Raw genomic sequence first — 10,513 nt, 5'->3', positions numbered from 1 at the left:
CAACCCCCAAACCGGTCATGTTTGCCGACTATGGCAAAATGGGGCTCAAATGAAAGGTATTTGGGAGTAGACTTCGAATCTGATATTAACATTCGGACCCAACTGTCTAGGGGACGTCCCACTGCCGTAACAACCCCCATATAGGATGTATTTGCTCACCAAGACAGTTTGGGTCTTCAAGACAGTGGAACTCGATATCGATAGTTTTTGGGGCACATACCCCAAACCGGACATATTTGCTGGCTTTTGCAATAAGGGATTTAAATGAATGGTATTTGAGATTAGAAAACGAATTTAATATCCAATTTTGGGTCCAATGGCAATATGGGGTTCAAATAAACGATATATAGATATTTGAGAATAGAGCACGATGCTGATATATTTTCAGGGCTAAGTATTTGGGAGACCACTCCACTCCCCAAAACCCCCCCATAGCGGGCATATTTACCAACCATGTCAATGTGGTGAATTTGTGAAAATGTGTGAAATTGATACCCACTTTCGGGACTAATTTTCTGGGGGTCTATCCCTTTCCCAAAATATCCCACAAACAGCAATTTTTTACTGACCATCGAAATATGGGGCTCAAATAAAGGTATTTGGGAGTAGAATACGAATTTGATATCCAAATGTAGGACCATGTATTTAGGGAATCACCCCCTCCACAAAACACCCCCCAAAAGTAAAAAATTTTCGACCATGCCAATATGTGGCTCAAATGAAAGGTATTTGAGGTAAGAAAACGAATTTGATAACCTATTTTGGGGCCATGTGCTTGGGGGACGCCTCATCGTGTAATTTCCCCTTAAACCAATGACAATATAGTGTTTATTGGTATTTGAGAGAAAGCGAGATGGTAATATTTTTTCAGGGCTAAGTGTCAGACAACATGAGAATATCGGGCTGAAATAATTTTAAGTTAGGAATTCCGTGCTACTTACAATATCCTTAACTGTTTTACATACCACTCCCCTAAGTTGGTTTATGTCTGGTTTCGTATCCCCACCTAAGTACCGGTGTCTGTTAGCCGAGAAAGCCGGGCAATGACATAGAAAAGACTCCAACGCACAGTGGGATGGGGAAAAAAATAAGTGGACATAAGTCTGCCATTTTGGAACGGATAGGGATATCTTCATGAAATTTTACATGGTTATAGCTGAGCTGTTAACCAGTCAGGGCCTTAGAAGTCCTAGGCGCTCATTGGTGGGCCTTCAAAGTTGGCTACCTTGGCCCTACAAAATTTGGTAGGGCTGTCAAAAGCGCATTTATGATCCGATTTTTCAATTTTTTTGCTGAAAAATACAAAACACTGGCCTAAATGTGCGGGATATCTTTTATAGTGTCCAAACATATGCTAAGGTCCGACTGTTCAGTTAAAAGTTATGCGAGTTACAAATCAAAAAATGTGAAAAAAAATCAATTTTTGGAAATTTTTCGTAAAAAAAGATAATTTAATTGTTTCGTTGTCTCTAAACTTTTTATAAATTGTGTTAACTCTAAATGGAGGTCTGTGAAGTACAATATTGACATTAAAAAAAGCTCTTCCATTACGGACAAAAAAAGAGTTGGATATCACCTTACGATAGCGCTCACTATTCACAGTTACGTTACGGCCCGCATCATCTTTGAAGAAGTACGGTCCAATGATGCCACCAGCCCATAAACCGCACCAAACTGTGACTTTTTCTGGATGCATTGGTAGCTCCTGCAATGCTTCGGGCTGATCTTCACTCCATAATCGACAATTCAGCTTATTTACGAACCCATTGAGCCAAAAATGAGCTTCGTCGTTAAAATGGAAGAAGCGCGCGATAGACTTTCTTAATAGATCACGCATTTTGATAATAAAATTCAATAATTTGCGTTGCGTTGTTTGTTTGTAAGATGATTCATGGTTAAATTATAGATTATAGATGAAGATTTTTGACAATAAAAGAAAACAAGAAACGTGTGTGCTATTTAAACCAGTGTTGCCAAAAAGATAATAACTAAGAAATCATCCTTTACATGACGTTTTTTTATTTTTGATACACAGACAGACGGACAGGCTGTACTAGATCGACTTGAAATTTCTTAGGGGTAAAGAATAACTAAACTTTGCAGGGTCTTAAACCAAAATTTCGAGGTGGTACAAACGTAGTAAGAAAATGAAAATGATGTACCTGCGTCCAACGGTGGTTATAACTAAACTAAATTTCCTATAAACAGAGTATATTTCTGTCATATCGATCTGTGCAGTCCGATTAAAGTTTAAGCTCAATTATGAGGGACCTTATTTTTTATGCTGAGTCCGAAAAGCGTGACGCATAGCGACAACACTTGGTAGAGAAGTTTTAACATGGTAGGTTACCTCACAAATGTAGCCAGCATTAGTAGGGGCCGAACCATCGCTGAAAATTTTGTTCATGTTCGCGTCAGAATTTGAATCCAGGCGTTCGGCGGGCATGCTATGCTCTGCGCCATGGTGGCTATACAAATATGCATCTATTTTCATTAACTTTTACATATTCTTTATTTAAATTAAATAATAATTAAATTACATTGCATTTTTCATAATAATATCATCGCCTCTTTGGGGAAATGAAATTCTTTCCATCGAATTTCTATTACTTCTACAACAATGAAAAATGTATGCCAACCAAGAGTCACGTGCAATTTTATCGAAGATCACAAAATACACAAAAAGAAAAACTCCCTGCAATGATGATGTCAAACAAAAGATACGCGAAAATATGCCATAGTCATACATATGACCCAGTATACCAAAAATCCATGTAATGCTCAGAATGAAAACCAAACATATCGATTGACGTACTTGCCTGATGACATCTTCACGTTCCTGAGTTTGGTGAAATCTTGACAGAGAGCTGTTAATTTGACAAATGATATAAACGAAAATGCAGAAATCAGCACAGAGGACCAGGCAGAATGGCAGCAACACAGCCAGGTACCAACTGAGACCAGCGGGACAACATAGGACATGCTTATCGATGCCTCTCTCAACGAATGATGTATACGATTGAGAATCCAGGTATAACACCAAGCCTGTGGCTATCAAAGGCAACACCCAAGCGGCCATTGCACATCGCATCACAAAACGTTTATGCGGTTGGGAGCCAAAAACACTGGCGTATCTATAATATTGTAGAACAGCGACAAACAACATCCATAGCATGAATACCAGAATGCTGTAGTGCAATAGCACACCCATTATTTTACAACGGTGCAGATTATCCAAGTCCTGAACAGCTTCTCTTAAACTAGGCACATTGATGACCAGAAAATAGATCATTAGTAGCGTAAGCACCAAACAGATGTTGAGTAGCAGTTTATTAGAGAACTGCAAACGCCATTCCTTGAATATAAGCGAAGTGATAAAGATGCACAAGAGGCCAAATAGGGAGAGTATACATGCTACTATGGAATTAACATCTATGTCATCTTCGTCACTCGTAGTGAGCAAGGGTAAAACATCGATACTTTGTGATGCGTTTCTTCTGACTGTTATCATAGAAATAAAAGATGGCAGATAATAAGAAGTACACTTAGTTTTATTGTCCATTTCCCAGTCGTTGATGTCCAAATGCCATCTACGATAGTCCCAATAAGAACATTTCGCTGGAAATGTTGATTTTTTTTGAGAAGTCAGCAAAAGCTCGGCTAAAGGATATTTTTGATTGTCTATAAGAAAAAAATGGACAAACATTTGAAATACAATTTAAAAATTTAGTACAATTTAACAAATAGTTAGTGTTTTGGGTTTTTTTTTAATGACAATTACATTTTACAGGATGTGGTTTGTAACGCTACGACGAAAAGGAGTTAGACATTTTGTTAAATATACCGACATATTAAGCATCTCTTTCTGATTCGATTTACATGTTTTTTTGTAAATAATTTATCGATTAATGTCGTATTTGATATTGCCGTCATAGTTTTATTTTGCCCGATTGGCCGCTTTGGATTTTTTAAAAGTATAGGTATTGAGATTCCATTGCAGGATATTGTGCGGCTTAATGCTTTCTATTCAAAGAATAGTATAGCAAAAAAAGTGTGTTGTTGCTAGAAGCATTTGACTGGTTTCCCGTATCGCGATTTCATTTTCGACCAAGAAAAATCATCAGCTGGAGATGTCAAATGGATCATGGTGCTTTACCACCATTCCAACCAGAGTAAGTTGTATTGTATTTAGTTTTGCTAAGCGAAAATTTATTTTCAGCCATACGCAATGTTGACTATCACTGTGGCAAAAAAAAAAATCCTCATTTAAAAGAACTGGTGATAGAAAAAAGGATTGGATAGCAAAGATTGATGATATCGATGTGATAGGATTGTTGCTAAGCCAGTTTCATCGATTCTTTGGTTTCTCCTCTTCATTTTCTAATCTTGACTTGGGTCATTGCAATATAGAGAGAAGAGCTTCAATACTACTCCATGACTAAGATATAATGATGTCCGGAAATCACCTAAATTCTCACTTTGAATTCCCTCCACATCGAAATATTCATCTGAGAGCTAACATGCCACTATGGACTTACACCTAAGCCAGTAATCGGCCCGTTGTGAGCACTAAATACTAAAAAATAACTTCGAACAAGAAAATTTAAGTCAGGAATTCCGTGCTGCTTTCATAATCCTTAATTGTTTCCAAACCACACTCCTTAGTTGGTTTATGTCTAGCTTTGAGTCCCCACCTAAGTGCCGGTGTCTGTTAGGGGCGAAAACCCGGCAATCACATAGGAAATGCTCCAATCTCTCATCATAATCTCTACATGACCTGCACACGCTATCACTTGCCGCACCGATTTTGAATAAGTAATCTCTTTGAATAAGTAAACTAGCCCCCAGCCTTTACTAGTTTTACTAGCCTTCAGTAATACTGAAAGGAAGCAATCCGGATCTCACCATATAATTTTGTCGTCCTACCGACCATTTCGCTGATCCATAGTGTTACATGCGCGTTCCTAGCCCATGCTCTAAACTCAGACTGCGTCGTTCCGAAAGGCATCGGATTAACTAAGTTTGTTGACTGTCGGATTAACCAAGTTTGTCACTGCCAAATCGTCTGCTTTTTTATTCCCCCTTAATCCGCTATGGCCCGGCGCCCAAACGTTCCTAGCTCATGCTCTAAACTCAGACTGCGTCGATCCGAAAGGCATCGGATTAACCAAGTTTGTTGACCATCGCTGCCCAAATCGTCTGCTTTTTTATTCCCCCTTACTCCGCTATGGCCCAGCACCCAAACGATGCCGATCGGGCCATTCCCAGAGAAGGCGTTAATCTCCCACTCCAAGACTATTCGTGACTTTACTGTCAAAGTTGTTATTGCCTTTAAGGCCAGTTTACTGTCCGTAAAGATGGTCACACTCGACGTTCTCACTTTAGTGTCATACCACTTCCGGCATTCCGTGATCGCCCTATCTCCGCCTGCAGGACCGTATTATAATCAGGCAGTCTAAAACAGATCTCAGTCTCTGGTTTCTCAAAGTAGAGCCCAGGCCCCATATGTCCTCAAGCTTTGATCCATCTGTGTAACATGATCTTCCAGATGGTAATACTAGGGTTCCGTCAATCAAAGACTGTGCCGCTGGCATCAGTGCCTCGCACTCGACCTCAAGTGTCTTCTCAGGTATCCGATCGGAAACCTCTTCTCTTCTTTATTGCCCTTGTGGCCATTTTACTGTCCGTAAAATGTGGGATTTTTCCTCGCGTTAGCACCACACCACCTCACACATTCCGTGATCGCCTGGATCTCCATCTACAGGACCCAATTATGGTCAGGCAGTCTAAACAGATCTCAGTCCCTGAGTTCTCAATGTTAAACCCCAGACCTACTCTGTCCTCTAGCTTCTGTGTAACATGATCTTCAAGATGGCAATACTAGGGTTCCGTCAGTCCAAGACTATGCCGCTGGCAGCAGTGCCTCGCGCTCGACCTCAAGTGTCGTCTCCGGTATCCGATCGGAAACCTCTTCTCTTACTTCCAAGTTTCCTATCGTAGCCGCAATCCATTTTCCCATCGCCTTAAGTCTCATAGTCGCAGTGGCTGTCCTTACTTCCAGGTTTCCTATCGCAGCCGCAATCCATTCTCCCATCGCCTTAAGTCTCAAAGCCGCAGTGGTTGTCTCACACTTAATCTGTATGTCAATGGGTCCGATATGTAGAATAGTCTCCAGTGCCCTAGTGATCGTGGTCCTCATCGCTCCGCCTATACCAAGAAAACAAGTTCTCCGAATTTGTTGTATGGTCCTTATGTTGCACTTTTTCTCCATAGCAATCCACCAAACTACTGAGGCGTAAGTAAGTATTAGTCTAATCACGCTTTTGTAGAGGCAGTGGACTATCCTCGGATTAAGGCCCCATTTCGAGCCTACGATCCGTCTACATAGTCCCCAACATCGGTGAGCCTTCTCTTTACGCTCCAGAATATGACACTTCCAATTCAGTTTCCTGTCCAAGATTACTCCTAAGTAATTGACCTTGTCAGATCTTGAAATCATTTAATCGTGGTGCGTTAAATTGGCCCACCTTTGACTTCCTCGTGAACAACATTCAGACCCCTAAGTCTAGCCCAGTCGTATGACATCTGCAGGACCAATTTGGCCCTTCTGCATAGCTGGTGAAGGGCATAATTTTATTCTACATACCAAACTTCTGTCAAACCAGCAAAAATTAAAGCTTCTTCGAAACAAACAACGATAATCGAGAGACCGGTCTATTTGGGAGCTATATCAGATTATATACCGATTTGGAACGTACTTGGCGCAGCTGTAGGAAGTCGCAAGAGAACGCCACATGTAAGGACTCAAGAAGTCAAATCGGCAGATCGGTTAATAAGGGAGCTATATGATGTTATAGACCGATTTGGACCATACTTAGCACAGTTATTGGAAATCATAACAGAACACTACATGCAAAGTTTCAGCCAAATCGGACAAAAACTGCGGCTCCCATAGAATCAAGAAGTTCAATCGGGAGATCGGTTTATATAAGAGCTATATCTAAATCTGAAGCGATATGGCCCAGTTACAATCCCCAATGACCTTCATCAATAATAAGTATATGTGCAAAATTACAGGCGGCTAGCTCTACGCGTTCGACAGCTATCGTGATTTCGATAGACGGACGGACATGACTAGATCGATCCAGAGCGTCGAGACGATCTAGACTATATATACTTTGTGGGGTCTTAGACGAATATTTCGAGGTGTTACAAACGGAATGACTAGATTAGTCTACCCCCATCCTATGGTGGTGAAAAAATGTTATTCATATTTTTATACCCTCTGCCATAGTATGGGGCTATACTATTTAATTTCGTTTGTAACACATCGAAATATTGATCTGAGACCCAACAAAGTATATATATTATTGATCGTCTTCACATCCTATAGTATCCTTAGTAGTGCCGATTTGGGCACATAACCTGATATAGCTGCCATAGAAACTGATCTCCCGCTACGACTTCTTGAGCCTCTAGGGGCATAATTATTCTCAGATATGTCTGAAATTTCGCACGTAAAGTTTTTCTATGACTGCGAACAGCCGTTCCGAGTATGGTTCAAATCGATCTGATTCTGAGTCGATCGGTATACTTATCAATAGGTCTAGCTCTTCTCCTCCATAGCGTTGCGAACAAATGCAATGCAAATTTGCACATGAACATTCCATTAAGGAACTGGGGCAAACTTTTCACAATATCAATGAGTGCAGTCCGATTAATTTTAAATCTCAATGATAAGGCACCTCCTTTTTATAGCCGAGTCCGAAAGGCGTGCCGCAGAACGACACCTCTTTGGGGAGAAGTTTTTACATGGCAAAGTACCTCACAAATGTTGCCAGCATTTGGAGGGGAAAACCACTGCTGAAAATTTTATGATGGTCTCGCCAGGATTCGAACCCAGGCGTTCAGCGTCATAGGCGGTCATGCTAACCTCTGCGCTACGGTAGCCTCCATAATAACTAATATATATACACTATACACTAATATACACTATATCAATTTTCATCGAAATCGGGTAATAAATAAAGCTATTATGGCCTTCAGACCCTTAACCGGCACATCGGTCTATATGACAACTATACCTAAATATCGTCCGATCTTTACTATATCTGGGTTAGATGGCGTGAGGCTTTAAACAACTCACTGATTGACTTCTCACTGGAATCGGGCAATAATTAAAGCTTTTATCGGCGTCAGACCCTTAAGGGGCATATCGGTCTATATGACAACTTTATCTAAATTTCGTCCAATCTGAACCATATTCAGGTCGGATGTCAGGAGGCTTAAAACAACTCACTGTTTCAAAATATTGGGTAATAAATAAAGCTTTTATGGGCTTCAGACCTTTTATCGGCAGTTAGGCCTATATGGCAGCTATATCTAAATATGGTCCGATCTGAACCATATTTAGGTCTGATGTCGGGAGGCTTAAAACAACTGACTGTTTCAAATTTGAGCGAAATAGGGTAATAAATACCGTTTTTATGGGCTTCAGACCGTTTACCGGCAGATCGGTCTATACGGCAGCTATATTTAAATATAGTCCGATCTGGACCATATTTAGGTCCGATGTCGATCTTAAAACGGGCTTAAAACGGGCTTAAAACAACTCACTATTTTAAGTTCCAGCAAAATCGGGTAAAGTAAGGCATTAATGGGCATTAGACCCTTTATCGGCCGATCGGTCTAGAACTTAACCTGGATGCAGCAAAAAGACGTATCTATGCCAAATTTCAACTCAATATCTCCATTTTTGAAGGCTGTAGAGTGATTACAATAGACGAACGGACAGACGGACAGACACACGGACATTGTTAAATCGTCTTAGAATTTTACGAAATATATTTACTTTGTAAGGTTCGAAATTGATATTTGGATGTGTTGCAAACAGAATGACTAAATGAATATACCCCCGATCCTATGGTGGTGGGTATAAAAATTCGATTCATGGTAGATGATATATATATAGGGTTCGGCCCGGTCGAACTTAAAGCACTTTCACTTATGTTTATGCTGTTTTAGTTACTAAACACAATTATTTTTCAACACTGTCTACCTGAGAATCCTGGTGATGATATCCTAAAGACGATGCAGTCTGGAATGAATTTGCTAAAATTCGCATTCACGAAAAGTCGACTTTTCTTGTACATGGATATTCGTAGAATTTTATCTCTACCCTCAAACTTTTTAACTTGCAGCCTTAGGTCTGGTGTAAATATAACAGCTGCCTTTAAATGGGGTTCCGAAAAGACACCTTCCCAGTCTTCTTCCAAATAACGTATATAAACGTTTGTAGACACAGCGTAAAAAGGCGGCGACAATGCTTTCGATGATCCACTGTAAACGGCAATACCAGATTTCGAAGTACATGCAGGATTTATATAAAAAATGCTCATAAGATTGCCTAAATAGTGGCGATAGCCATTTGTATTTTCAATGCAATCGTACATAACTGAAATCATGTCGTCGTAGAAATCTTCGGTGATTTTAAGCAGTCTGTTTATGGTGCCAAGCTTCTGCGAACTACGTATAACGTTGTCATTACTCTTCATTAGCAAATTCATTATTTGCAAAACCTTTGGGACTAAAGAATGATTTCTGGCGTTTTGTGTTATCAATTTCAATATATCGGCTGTCAATTCAAAATCGGCAGGTACACGTAGTGCTTCACGTTTTGCCAAGAGCTGCACCAATTCGCCTGTAACATTCACCCTATAGTCGTCGTCTATTTCCATGCTGCCTTTTAGCACCTCAAACATTTGAAGCAGGTCATTTGTAATGATGTTCTGCTTAACGTCACTTAAACATTTAACTTTCTTAAAGTCCATATCTTGCCATTGGACAGTACAGTTAGACTCATTGTAATTACAGCGGCGCATTAAGGGCAGACCTGTGGGCAACAGACAGAATTCCTTCGGCTTTATATTCTCTCCCCCAGTAGCTGGAGGCCAGGAGTTAGTGCAAGGCACCGTTACGTTACCTTTACCCATGCATTGAACTTCAAAAGTTTCCTGCTCACATGTATCGCTGGTATGGGGGCAATTAAGAGCCTCAGTTTTAACATTAGTTTCATAGCCAGATGAATCCTCCTGGACACTTTCCACTCCCACAGCGTAAATAAATATTATTGCTATTGAAATTAATTTCATTATATTCCGTCGGATGAGCAGGCGGATGAGTTGGCTGGTTAATTTGAACTGATTTAAAGCAAGTGTATCCGCTTATGAATTTAACCACAAATCGTTTATATCTTAAGAGCTATTAATAGCCCAGTTCACTACTGTGGAACAGAGTAATATAACTTAATTAATGTGACTGTGTCACCCGAAATAAGAAAAGATAACCAAGAAATAAGTTTAGTGAACGACTGGAAATAATTTCCGAATACCAAATAGGCTATGTCTGTCTGTCCGCCAGTCTGTCAACTTTTATTTATGTGCAAAGTAAACGTCGCATTTTTAATTGAATTTTTTTTTTTTTTTTGGCCTGGAGACTGAGCCTAACAAAGACT

The 10,513-nt window shown here is 40.1% G+C and overlaps 1 protein-coding gene across 1 annotated transcript; it reads right to left on the bottom strand.

Moving 5' to 3' along the window:
- Positions 1 to 2,536: 2,536 nt before the first annotated feature.
- Positions 2,537 to 10,173, bottom strand: LOC106081956 (uncharacterized). The gene is made up of 3 exons (XM_059361517.1): positions 9,059 to 10,173; positions 2,816 to 3,681; positions 2,537 to 2,695 (listed from the first exon to the last, which is right to left on the bottom strand). Exons 1-3 carry the CDS (start codon positions 10,149 to 10,151, stop codon positions 2,537 to 2,539), a joined length of 2,118 nt encoding a protein of 705 aa, XP_059217500.1. The 5' UTR covers positions 10,152 to 10,173.
- Between the last annotated feature and the right edge of the window lie 340 nt (positions 10,174 to 10,513).

This window comes from Stomoxys calcitrans, chromosome 2 (assembly GCF_963082655.1).
Source record: "Stomoxys calcitrans chromosome 2, idStoCalc2.1, whole genome shotgun sequence".
NCBI classification, from domain to species: Eukaryota; Metazoa; Arthropoda; class Insecta; order Diptera; family Muscidae; genus Stomoxys; species Stomoxys calcitrans.
Note: the sequence above shows the minus strand (reverse complement) of the source record. Positions and strands in the feature narration are given on the sequence as shown.

Excerpts from the sequence above, each read along its gene's own strand:
- LOC106081956 (XM_059361517.1), bottom strand. The coding sequence starts at position 10,151 with ATGAAATTAATTTCAATAGCAATAATATTTATTTACGCTGTGGGAGTG. Across the intron at positions 3,682-9,058 it reads ATCATCACCAGGATTCTCAG|ACAATCAAAAATATCCTTTA; the intron begins GTAGACAGTGTT and ends TTTTTCTTATAG. Across the intron at positions 2,696-2,815 it reads GTGAAGATGTCATCAGGCAA|GGAGTTTTTCTTTTTGTGTA; the intron begins GTACGTCAATCG and ends TCATCATTGCAG.